We start from the raw sequence: 14,244 nt of genomic DNA, 5'->3' as shown, positions 1-14,244 counted from the left end.
GGCGTTTCCCGAAATAACTGTCAGCGAAATAATCACGCTCTGCGCGCTTCCGTGACCTTGGCATTAGAGAAGAAAATAGTGAATCGACTAATCGGCTTGACTAATGGTCGACACCACCCTTCCTCCCCGTCATCGGCTGCGAGACGTGCATTCCGGACTTTGGAATCACAACAATGATACTGTATATGCGCGCATAGTGGTATTTCTGATCCGGGTTCATAATCTGCCAAGCCACTATGTATTATCACATGCGCGTTGCATACCAGACAGAACCTACCACAATATGAGCCAAAGTCTAACGCTTCTTGACCCGCTTTATTAGCGCGCGCGCATATTCGCATCTGTGCGTGCACGTGGTCCCGCACAATCGCGATACACCTTTTGCGATAAGTGATCCCGCTCGATAAGACATACGTCATACGGTTCGTATGTCGAGTTTGCCCATCCCGGGGATGCACGTCTCTTTATGATTCACGGTCTTTCGATAACTGACATTCAAAACTAGGATTAATCATGAAACCGACCTTCTTTCGCGCGCTCCTCAATCGAGATATTAACCCCCATAGCAAAAAAAAATCACAGTGATATCACAATAATATGTCACAATGAAAGCACAAAGTCATGGTGACATGCAAATGTCCGCTTTGTCATAAGTGTGATATTACTATGACATCATTGTAATATTATATAAAATGTTATTGTGAGGTAATTTACACACACACATCCAACAAAATGATCTTATATATATATATATATATATATATATATATATATATATGTATACGTTTTTTAAAATAATTTTAATTTATTCCATGATTTACATTTTTGATTTTTTAAATATACATATGTATATTTAAAAAATCAAAAATGTAAATCATGCAATAAATTAAATTTATTTTAAAAAACATATATATATATATATATATATATATATATATATATATATATAAAAGATCATTTTGTTGTATGTGTGTATGTGTGTGTAAATTATCTCACAATAACATTTTATTTAATATTACAATGATGTCAAGTGACATTTAATTGTCACAGAACAATATCATTATGATATCACTGTGACTTTTTTTGCTATGGGGGAAGATATGTTTGCAGTTGGTAAGAATCGAGTTTATAAGCTCCATCGTCCATACGACTTCGCTCTTGTGAAAGCGAATCTGAAACGGAGCATAAGGAAGTAACGGGGACAAACGCGCTGTAAGAGAAAAAAAAAGAGAGAAAAATTGGACGAAGGGAAATGAATATCGCGTCGCGCGGAAAAATGCGGCGCCTATAGTGAATTCGCGTCAGTCGTGTTACGTGTACGCGGTTTTCTGTGTCATTTTTGCGTCAGTAGATCAGAACTTTGATAGAGAGTTCTGCGGTTAATATGAAATCTTGGATTATACTCGAATCACTTTTTAGAAATTTCTACAACTCTACTTCTACCTCGCATATACACACAGAAAAAAAATAAATGTCAAATCAAAATATACTTAAACTAACGCGTTAATTGTTTCGTATATACGCAACAATTTATAATCTCTTTAGAAGAATTTAATAATTTTAAATTTGAACAATATTATGGTCTTAATTTAATATTGTAATTGTCACCTTAAGAATATATAATTATTTAATTCTACTTTAAGAAAATTATAATCTTTGATTTAAAAATGTTACCTTCTAACATTGTTTCTTTTCTATTCAAGAAAATTAAATCTTAAATTATAAAAATATATTTTTCTTGATTGAACTATATAAAATGGCTTCATTCAAGTAAGCAATTATATTTTTATTTATATTTTTAATTAATATATTTATAATTAATTATATTTTTAATGAACGCAATATAATCTCATTTCAAGATTTCCATGTTAAAACTAAATATATTTTCAAAAAGAATATGGTATTCTTTTTTTCTATGCATAAACTCGAATTATATATCTATACATTTCTATCCATCCCCTCAAGTAGACTCCAATCCAATGCGATTATATGAGGATCCTTTCCCTTTTTTATTTTTTTTTATTCTCTAATCTATTGCAAAATGTGTCTTGTAAGAGCGACAATTTTGCATTAAATCGCGAGTGAAATTTATGAATGTATGATGTTACTAGAGAGAAATCAATCCGATCAAGTTGCACAACTTAATCTTTTCTCTATCTGATTATCGTATTACAAAATAGCGCATATATATAAATCTTTCCTGGGTTCTCATTTTCGCGCGCGATTAAACGCGCATATTAAACATGTATATTTGAACGCGTGCAACAGGTGATTGCGTTCGTGGCTTGCTTGCCTCGCACGTAAACATAACGCACACGGAGGATCTCTAGATATCTCTGGAAGAGTTTCATTGTTTCGACAAAAAACATTTGCGCATATGCGATCATCCTTGCTCATCTTCTATTATTTTCGAGGACGCAGAGAGCCGCGTCTTCTCTGTCTGTAGAAACTCGTGTGTAATATTCGCGCAGATTGACAGTTGCCGCGTCCATAATCGTATATTATACGCAAATATGTATTGTTTGTTTACGCTAGGAATGCGTTGAGTCAAGAATGACTATGAGAAAAGAGGCTATTTCGAGAGATGAAGGTATTTCGAATCTGTAGTATAATTTTTTTCTCAAAGTTCTTAATATTAAAAAAGAAGCGTACTTTTTTATGAGATACATGGTCTTTTTCATCTTATTGAATTTTGTGTTTTTAATCATTTAATTCGGCATTAATTCACGCGGAAATCTTGCCTCGCGATATTCGTGACAATGTCGTTTGCGTCAATCACAGAAATATCTTGTCATCATTCTTCCAGGAATGGCAGTTGAAGGTAACTTTGCATCGCAAAGCTGACATTGTTTGCTTAACAATCGAACAATTTTGTACATAGATGCTGAGAAACACTGCAAAAACCGAGAGACTTCGTTAATATTTCTATCGCACGCAGATGAAATCATGTAAAAAGAGACAATCGATTTACTATCCTCTATCTTTTAATTCCGATTTTTTGAAAAAAAAATGCAAATAGAAAAATTTAATTGATTTTACGTAAAATTCAAAAATCCAATGGATATAAATATTTAGCACATATTGCATATTGAAAATTTAAAACATTTGCGAAAATTTCAAGATAAGTAGCTATAAAAAAAAGCTAGCTAAGAAAAACAAACTTTATTTGGACGAATATATTTTCAAAGATAATCAGTCAATAGTGCATCAATAGCTAATGTAATGATTTGAAAATCGTAATGACTTGAATATTTTTTCTTTAAGCGACGCACATGGAAAATGCAGCGATATCGCGAACCTTTCCTATGTATTAAAGAATTGTAAAACAAAGTTTGCAGCTGCAAAACTTGGTTTCTTTCAATTCCTTTCCGGTTACGTGGCTGGTAAGAAAAATTCTCTAAAGAGATCTAAAAGGATATGATTGACTATCGTGTAATTTTTCTTCGTTTCCAGGCACAACACAATCTTTTTAAGCGCATTGGTTACGGTATGTATAATTAGTTCGTTAAGATCCTCTTTTTTCGCAATCTCTGTACGTTGCTTTCACTTGGCCATAATTTTTGCTACAATTAAGAACGCTATTAATGATAAGGTAAATCGCATTAAAATAGCAACAAAATCTGAAATTTTTCCGCCTAATCTCTCGTGAGAGTGTTAATAAGCACTAAGACTCGTAATACGCTTGATTACTGCCATTTTAATATGTTCTACGTAATTAAAGCTCATCTGGACAGAACGAGAGGCAAAAAGAAAGATAGAGAAAGAGAAATTTTTCTTCTTTTTCTTTCCTTACTTTTCAATATACACTGAGGAAAAAATCTTGAAATAAAAAAATTTTAGTTAATTCAAGAAAGCTATTTATTCGATGGGTACTAATCACGTATTTATTTGTATTCAAAATGTCTGTTTGCTTAAGTTAAGTATTTATTTATATATGTTTAAAAAATATATATGCTTAAAAAATATAATTTTTAATTAAATATTTTTATATTTTAATTTTACAAAATATTTATTAAGATGCATTTTTTATTCCCAAAAATTTAAAATTTTTTAATTTTAAAAAATAATATATTTAATTTAATAAATTATAATATATATTTTACGAAAATAGTATTTAAATATAAAAAATATATAAATGAAAATAATGTACTTAATATAACATGCTTATTTAATTAAAATTAAATGCTTTTGCTTGAAATAAACAATTCCTACCAGAGGAAAAGTTTCAAGAAAACAAATTGATTTGATTCAAAAAAATTTTTCTCTCAATGTATAAATATTTTTGTGTATGTCAAATATTTTTATATATAAAAATATTTTTGTCAAATTATTACTCTTATTAGTCTTCACAATAAAAATATAGAATTATTAGAGAAAATTGTTTAGAATTTTTTCCTATAATAAACATATCATTTGCAATTATAGCATCTATTTATATAAATTTATTTAGATGAGTGATATCGCCTCTGAAGATATACTTGAGTGAAAAAATCCATAATTATGGCAAATAAATACATGTGATAATTCTATAATTGATAAATTCAGTTAAAAATATTCTCGCAAAAATACATTTTCCAATACCACATATATTATGGAATATATGTCTATTCGGAACGCCTCTCTCCTTCAGGTGTCCAATTGATCTCTACGAAGTTAATGTGCAGCGAGACATACGATTGCGACACGCGGTAGCCGCGTCGCGTGCATGTCGCATAATATTACGTAATGTTCTTACGTCTATCTCTTTCTTTTGCTCTCTTGCCCAAGTAAACTAATGGATTCCAGTTTATACGTACAGGTTATAGGAGGGGAAGCCGGGAAGTCATTTCCATTTCTCTCTTTAACTCTTCGTATGGTGCTTCGTAAGTCGCTATATGCACGCGCTACATGCTCGTCATAGTGACACCACGAATCAATTTGCAGGTTATTAATTATTTATGCATGCTTCGTCGACGAAGTAATGCTTAAAAAGCAGCGGCGCGGTTTAAAAGCAGCCGTCGAGGCTTTTTACTTTTGTGAGTTTCAGCGACGCGCATAGATATATTGCGTTTGCTTAGACTGTTAGCGTGGTATTAGCATAGTCAAATAGCGGTAAGGGAGAACACGTTCGAAAGAAAAAAAAAAAAAAAAAAAAAGAAAAAGAAGACGTAATTATTCTACCGATTTTAAAACGTGCCTTCCTATTGACCGGCATTCAATCAGTTCGCAGAAGCTAAAACAAGAAACAGAACGTTCATCGCATGTTCTCTGCTTGCGACGTCAATCAAGAAATTGCGAAACTGCATAGACGCAAGTTAATTATTAATTTTCTGTACGGATTTTGATTAATTAACGGGTTATTAAATTGTAGATTAATCATTCCGAGTTCCAGGAAATTCTTATGATAATTCCCAATTACAAATATCTAATCCGCTACATTATCTTATAACAGCAATTAGGTGTACACTACTTCGAAGTTAAGAGCTTATGATTGCATGAGACATGCGATATGTCATTATCGAATGAATGACACGATTCAGAATATCTGCGTCCTTGTTCTTATACAAATTATGTATCGGTGCGTCATCGTATATTTTCAATCTTCTATTCGAAAACTATTTACGACCCGTTTTCAAATGTCATCTTATTTAATGATTTATATAATAATCATCGTTGAATACAATAAAATAAGCGTAGCCAAGAAATTACGTCGTGATTATCTCTTATGCAACTTGGGATAAATAAACATTATCAAAACCGACAATATAATACATTACAAAATTTAAGGATTCATCTTTTGTAATGAAACGGAAAGTATATAGGTGCGAGACTTGTTGCTTATCGGACACGCATTTTCACCCACGATAACTTCAACTCGTTATCATTCGTAATCTTTTTTATCGGACATTAATATCCGACCTTGATACGTCAAAAGATTTAAGAAAATCCAAAGGTTTCATAAACAACGAAATTCTCATCTTGATTCCACATTAATTTCTAAGTAGATTTTAATCTTACATAATTTTTGTACAAGAGTATTCCATCTCAAAAAATGATACATTAATAAGTAAATATATAATAAATAGAATCAATATTAAAAATAAATTAAAATATGTAAATATAAAAATATATTAAAATATATAAAATATAAAAATATATCGATATTATCGCGTAGATAACAATATCAAAAACACAGAAAAAAAAGGACATTCTTGTTTCGAAAATAATATTTTTAGTTTTAACATGAAAATCTTGAAATGAGATTATATTGCGTTAATTAAAGAAAAATATAATTGCTTGAATAATTGCTTACTTGAATGAAGCCATTTTATATAGTTCAATCGAGAAAAATATATTTTTATGATTTAAGATTTAATTTTCTTGAATGGAAAAGAAACAATGTTGGATAGAAAATAACATTTTTAAATCAAAGATTATAATTTTCTTAAAGTAGAATTAAATAATTATATATTCTTGAGGTGACAATTATAATATTAATCCATTCAAACCTGAATTTGATTTGTTCTGGTAATGTAAAAAATTAGTATTATTATTATTATTATTATTTTTATTATTTTTTTATTATACTATTTCACATGATTTTAATATTTTTGTGCATAATAGGGTCCGAATGGGTTAAAATAAGATTATAATATTGTTAAAATTTAAAATTATTAAATTCTCCTAAGATTATAAATTGTTGCGTGTATACGAAACAATGAACGCGTTAGTTTAAGTACATAAGTTTTGATTTGACACTTCTTTTTTTTCTGTGTAGATTAACGATAAACGTCAGCTTTAGATACTTCCTTCAACAGTTAATCGAATTCTTTGATCGAATTATTCCTTCCCTTCTTCCTCCTTCGCCATTCTTCACAATACGAATTTTCACTATCATTTACATGCTATATTCGCATGCAAATCACATATACGCATACATACGCGTGTCACGACCCGACGCAACGTTTCGTAGCGCCACTCGCGATATGAATGCACGTGCATGCAGTCGCACATGTTCGGTTAAATTAAGCTCGCAAAATTTAATGCTCCAGATACGTTTAGTGAGCGACACGAATACGAGCTAGAGGCTATCTCTCCTTCTCGAGCAACTTGGTTTCTATATTTTAGCGCAAATTTCGTTTCTCACCCGAGAAATAGATTTTTTTTCTTAATAAAATTAAGTTTCTAAACGATTTTAATATTTTTTTTTAAGGAAGAAATTTTCTATTCGTTCTTTTGAAAGAAAATTCTGAGCGCTATCTCGATATTTTTGAGGCTAAATATAAGAGAGGAGGAGGAACCAAAGATACGTAGATACGTCGCTGCCTGACACGCAACTAATGTATACGCCACTGACGATAATACACAGCGATATGTTAACTGGGATGATAAGGAGGCTTTTCTCTCCTGCATCGCCGAGATTTTTAATTGCGTCGTTTCCCATCCAAGAGAATGTTGCTACGAGATTTGACAGCTTCAGCTGTGTTGTTTCAGCTGTGTTCTTTTACATTTTTCGCGTTGTAAACATACGATAAATTGTATATTTCAGCTTCAAAGTGAGAAACATAAAGTGTAAAAAATATGATTAAGAATAAATAATATTTTTGGCTTCGATGCGATTGCGATATCCCTCAAAAGGAAACTAGATTTGAGAAGGACGTAAGAGTCTAAAACTTATTTATTTAGAACAAACTCTCCGTAATACTTGTAAAAATCCATAAATATGAATTTTAAAATAAGCTTTATCGATATGATAAATTAAATATTCATAAAGAAGAATTGGAAATCAGATAAATCAAGATTTGTATGCGAAATAATATTTATATATGCTCGATGTATATTTAAAGAGTCTCTAAAAAAATACGCATTACATTTACATAAACTAATTTTACATAAGAATGATATCTTTTCTCTTTTTATTGTAACAGCGACTTCTTTATCTACTTTGAGTATTTATATTCACGTGTCTAATTCAATTAAATTTTATACATACGCATAAAATTATACATGTATATTTCGATATCTTCTTATCTTCTTATCTTTTCCGATTGCACGATTTACGATGATGTAAACGAATCTGATATAATCTTAAACTTTATTTTTTACGTTAATAAAAAGTGTAAAATTAAAATGAGTTATCTTTCTTTGCCGACAGCACAGATAAAACGCTATTCTAAAAAGAGGCAGTGTCACTAAGCCGCGAGCTTAATTAATCCAGAGACTGTCAATGCAACCGGACCTTATAACGCGCAGTTCGCAGGCACACACGGATGCGGAATGTCACGCGAAAACGCAAGTCACGTTTAGGTCATGGCACAATTAGATCGAACACAAGCCAGCGGCTGTGTATCACGCGCGCGATGCTTCCTTCAGGACAATCGTTGTTGATGCTGTTAATTGACACGCCGGAAAGTTTTGTGTTTTATATGTGTATAAATATATATACATATATAATTTTTTTTCATATAACATATATCGAATAAAACTGGAGCTGGAGTCAATATTCTTTCAATAATATTCAATCTCTTTTTTGCAAGGTTGAAAAAAATTCTAAAGTCTATGTAAAAAAAAATTAAAAACACGAATTCTTTCTTAATTAAATTCTTAAGTTATATTATTAGGAATCTGATCAATGTATTCTGCGATCAAGTTTTTCGAATTTTATGTCGCGTTATGCAATTAATGATTTATTTCGTGAATCAAAACTGAAGTTACAATAAAAGCGGTTAAAAATTAAGTGATATAAAAATAATAACAACAAAAGATTGAAGAGTGTATAACGATTGATATAATTCTGACAATTTGGTATAAACGTTTTCAAATAGTACCAATAATATCAATAAATCTATTGAACTTTTATGCACTTATTCACGACAATCGCTATCTATACGAGTTCTACCAATTAACTCACTTGCTCTATCACTTAGCCCATTTGAATATTTGTTTAGTATATAGAAATATTTAAATATTACCACTCTATTTGAGTTTCTAGTTATATAACAGTTCTAGATATTTGTTAGATTACATACGACTTTCGAATAATAATTTATCTATTATTTCTTTACATAACTTTATTATTTCTTTACATAACTTTTTTCCTTTATTTTGAATAATTATATATAATTAAAAGAGATATATATCTATAATTATATATAAAATAATATTTTATTGCATGTAATAGTGTGTTATGATTCATTAATGAAATAAAAATAAAATTTAAGTTATAGAAGATGTATGCATTACAGTGAACATTATGAATATCAAAAAAATTGTTCCAATTTAAATCTTCATAAATATTTGTTAATTTAAATCGTTCGTTTTACTTGAACATAAAACTTATACCAGGAAACATATGCCAAAGAATAAAAATGCAGAAATATACAAAATCGTAGCCGGTATAAAAAGCCAGCCACTGAAGTGACGAAAATGACAATACACGTAATAGTGTTCGTAAAGAATCCCAACATTGTCGCAATTGGAAAATGATACTTATCCCCTTATAATTTTCCACTCACAGATAACAACGCGAATAAAACGTTAATGTAATGCACATGCGACAAAGAGAATAAGAGGAACGTACCTGCCAGACCCATCGTGAGCACTGTTTTTCAATCGAGTGATTCCCAATCGATCGCCGATCGCGCTCTCGATCTCGACAGCCACTCTCGATCACTATCTCCGGCACTGGCGATGTGTTTATTCTTTTATTCCGATTTAATCGGCGCGTCGCGATATCAATTTTCTCTCACGAGACTGATTATTTCTTTCGCGGAGGCTCTCCTCTCCTTTTTCCCTTTCTCTTTAACCCGTCAGCGGTTCTTTCGTAAGGCGTTTATTACGCGAGATGACGAAAATAAACATCGTCGACTCTTTTGGAACGAAGCAACTCTCTCTAAACGCGACACCGAAAAATCAGCAGACATTTAAAGCGACGAGAAGAACACACAGGCGCGACGACGGTGATAATTGTACGACTGTGTTAATGACCTTCGCCAGACACCACGACGGCGGTCCGGTGACGACTGGCAAACAGCTGTAAACGTACGCACGTTTTGCCACCGTCCTTTGCCGCGGGCGATGGTGGGAGTGAGAGGCAGGCCAGGCCGCATTCGCGCGATCGTGCGCATCGCATAAATCTTCAAGGATTTTTCATTAATTTCTAAAACGATATTTGTATATACATTAGTCATTTCTAACGGTTTCGCTGAGTGTAGGATTGCCAGATATGAAAATCTTGAATGGAGGACACAATTTTTAAAAATCCAAAAAAAAAAAAGAAAATCAAATAGATGAATTAAAAATAAATAATAAATAAATAATAAATAAAGAATTGCGGCCGTAATTATTAATATATTTCAAACTATAACATATTAATATTTACGCATATGTATATATTAATATGTTTCTCTTTTCTGTATATGACAACCGCTCGACGAAAAAAAAAGAGGGAAACATTTGCCGAAATTGGAGGACAAATAGCGTTCTCCGGAGGACAGAAAAAATTTTATTAAATTGAAGGACGTCTGGCAACCCTAGCCGAGTGTAACTTGCGCGTCAATTTTTAGGAAAAAGTTTGAAGATAATAATATAATTGTGACATCACGTTCGGTTCTTTTATTTTTAAGATGTTTATCGGTAAAAATAATAATTTTGGAGAAACAAATTTGTCGATTAAAACATACGAAAGAATCTTACATCAGCAACGTCGGAATCATATGTACTGATAATCATTCTAATATGTGATTATAATATTTTAATATTTGTGCTATGCGATAAAAAATTGTTTATTATGCATGCAAATCTCGAAAAGTTGCATTGCTGTGGCCTTGTCTTGATAAAAACGTCTTTTTTACATTATCCTTTTTGACAGGGTTACTTAGATGACAGAGAGCTTACATCGTGGCGTCTTATAATTAATAACTGCCGCCTGAGATTGAATGCATACAAATTGAATCGTCCTTTTTTATGCAAGAACTTACGTAAGCGAAATGAGCTAAAAATATAAAATGTAAATTCTTTTGCGTTGTCGAAAATATATTATCTCCTACGCACATTTATCTCGTTCATATATTATGCGTAAATATTGCATCGATATTGAAATTGCTAAAAATCACAAATTCTTATTTATAAAGAAATATCTTCAACTCGGAAATTCAAAAAATTATGAAATTGTAAAAAATATAAAGAACGTCTCAATAAATAATATATTGTTTCTATATACTTTGTTGTTAATTTACTCTAAAAGATTAAAAAATCAATTAAATTGGACTATTCTTTATTTTTATTTTATTACTCATAAATGGAAAGGAAAGAGATATAAGAAATTTTTGTAGAAAGAAAAACTATTTCTCTTTTAATTTAAAGTTTTTAACATACATAAATTAACAATTGTATATGTGACAATTATAAACACTTTAAAAGCAATTAGGTAGACGTATTTAAATGATTTTAAAACAAAAATAATATATGTATTATTGATGCCAAGACATTTTTTATGTATTTAAAAAAAATTTTTAGAATTTTGCAAATTGGGGATTTTTTTCTTGTTATGAGTAATGTACGAGAAATTAATAGCAATCATTCGTAGCGACAACAAAAAATCCTCAGAAAAATATATAGCATCGAGAAAATATAAATATAACATGAGAATTTGAGAATTTTTTTAAATTCGAAAGCGAAATTTCAAGAAGCTCTTTTTCGAATATTTTATGCTTACAATATACAAGAAGAATTAAATTGTCATACACGGAAAAAATAAAGAATTTTTCTCTGGTACGAATCATCGCGTGTATCCGTTCAATGATCGCGACTTATTCCAATGTTTCTTCGCACGTGAATACAATTAAACGAGACGCGCCACAAACCGCTATTTTTTTCTGTCATCGACACGGCTGTTCCGTTATCTGCGACTGGATGATGACAAAGAGTGCTGAGATTGCTCGCGTTTTTCGCGCAAAACAGAGCACACGCGTACGAAGCCGAGAGAATGCGTAACAAAGCTACTTGATGGACAACACATAGAGAGCCAGAGGGTGTGAGTCAGTTTCCCCGGCGAGAGATAAAGCCTAACGCAGAACGCTCTTATTCCCGCTGACAATGAGGCAGCAATAAAAATGATTCATGCCCCCGCGTTTTCTCGCGTCTATTAGTATGCATATCGTGCACTTGTGTCACCGGCAATGCACCCTTTTGCCATTGTTTGAAATCTGCGGAGGTGGCGTGCGACGACCGCGATAACACGCGAATCCGCCGCACTTCAAAAGAGAAATGTCGACACACGACGTAGGCGATCTTTAGATGTCTGGTATTGCCTTGTATCTTCAGATCTTATATCGTAGTGTACACTTCAATCGCAATAATTGGGATATTAACATAAATGCGATAATACGATCATTGATAATAATGATATTTCATTTAATTATATTTAATATGTATTTAATATTCGTCCTTTTTTAATCTATTAGAGATTACTAAAGCCCGATTGCACCATCATTATTTTAGCTTTAAGCGAGACTTAAATATATATCTATCTTTATCTTTAAAGCTGAAATAACGTTGGTGCAACCGGGCCTAAAGACTTATCTCGCTTTGTATTGTTATTATGTTTATTATTAAGGAAAAAATACCTATACTAATTATATGTAATATAATTAGTAATTTATTACACGTATTTTACAATATTACAATATTATTATACATATTACGTGTCATCCCTGAAAGTGATGTACTTGGAAAGAAAGCTTTTTTCTTAAAAAAATATAAGTGTTATTTCATAGTCTATTTGTGCACAATTACGATGTGTAAAAACGCGATGATTAAAGATCAACTCGAGTATATACGTCATTTAAATAATGTCGATTAAAGTAATCACATTTAATAGTAGATGTCATAATAGAAAGCGTTATGTGATCGAATAATATATATATATATATATATATACATATATATATATATATATATATATACATATATATGTATATAATATTCATGCAGTAAAAAATATTTTCAATATTTATCTTATATATGCAGAGAGAGAGAAAGAGAGAGAGAGAGAGAGAGAAGATAAGATAAATTAGTTAAATAAAAGAAATATTTCCAATGATATTTGTGGGGAAATTCAAAACATGATAAGTCGATTTGAAATATCTTACGAAGATTGGCGTTTTCGACTGACCTAAATATTGATACTAATAATTTTTTATTTTATACAATAGAAGATTATGTTATAATAATTATAATTTATAATTTAACTAGTTTTTAAAATAGAAAAATTGCAATTTATTTTCTCTTCTAATCGTCTTGCAGACTAATGGTTATAGTTCCACTTAAATTCAACGTAAGATCGGAGAAATACGGAAGAGTGCTTAATGTACATGAATATGAAGCACGTGCTAATAGAAAAATATGAATAAAGGAAAATACCGCAAATGCATCTTTTTTATTACAGCATGTGCCGTATATGCAATCAACAACTTGAGTATGTATGTTCAAGTTAGAGTCGAATATTCTTTGTTTTTTAGTTAATGGTTGGAGAAAAGTAAATTTACATAAATTCCATAAGACGAAAAAGCAACAAGTACGTGCCATGTTAATGCAAGTATTTTGAAAATATACTTATTTTATCTCAATATTTCCTTTTTGTGAAACCCATGTATAAGAAATAAAGATTTCCAATTTTAAATTATTTCTATTGTATGGATGTTATTTTTACACATGAATAAATTTATTATAAAATAAAACATGACATGATGATCATTCAATATACATTTTGGAAAAACGTAGAATTAAAATATATAAAATCTTTCGATTGTGTGTAAAAAGTAATGTTGACCAAAAATTGGAATGTATTTACATTCCAATTTTTGGTCAACATTACTTTTTACACACAATCGAAAGATTTTATATATTTTAATTCTACGTTTTTCCAAAATGTATATTGAATGATCATCATGTCATGTTTTATTTTATAATAAATTTATTCATGTGTAAAAATAACATCCATACAATAGAAATAATTTAAAATTGGAAATCTTTATTTCTCTATTTAATTTAATGTATATCCATTTACAACATGCTTTCAATAAATATCCACTACTTGCCATTCGAATCATGTTTCATTTTGAACGTCTTATTCTTTTAATTTCTTTATTATAATTGTTTCTCATCCTTTAATTTAGCAATCTTAAGTGCATTACTGGATTTTTAAATTTTATTTATAAACATCGATATTATTATCGACGATTTATAATCGTCTTAATATAAAGT

The 14,244-nt window shown here is 30.5% G+C and overlaps 1 protein-coding gene across 4 annotated transcripts in view; it reads right to left on the bottom strand.

Annotated features, from left to right (window-relative positions):
• LOC105247812 (hepatocyte nuclear factor 4-gamma) overlaps nt 1-14,244 on the bottom strand; it is a 37,229-nt gene that overhangs the window by 11,042 nt on the left and 11,943 nt on the right. Inside the window, exon 1 of one of the 4 annotated variants that reach the window (XM_011252225.3) lies at nt 9,560-10,010. The exons of the other annotated variants lie outside the window; for them this stretch is intronic. Within the exon in view, the coding sequence (XP_011250527.1) occupies nt 9,560-9,572 (13 nt within the window). The 5' untranslated portion in view covers nt 9,573-10,010. Of the gene's footprint in view, nt 1-9,559; nt 10,011-14,244 lie in introns of those variants that run through there. 4 annotated transcript variants of the gene reach the window in all.

This window comes from Camponotus floridanus, unplaced genomic scaffold (assembly GCF_003227725.1).
Source record: "Camponotus floridanus strain SB8 unplaced genomic scaffold, Cflo_v7.5 scaffold69, whole genome shotgun sequence".
NCBI lineage: Eukaryota > Metazoa > Arthropoda > Insecta > Hymenoptera > Formicidae > Camponotus > Camponotus floridanus.
Note: the sequence above shows the minus strand (reverse complement) of the source record. Positions and strands in the feature narration are given on the sequence as shown.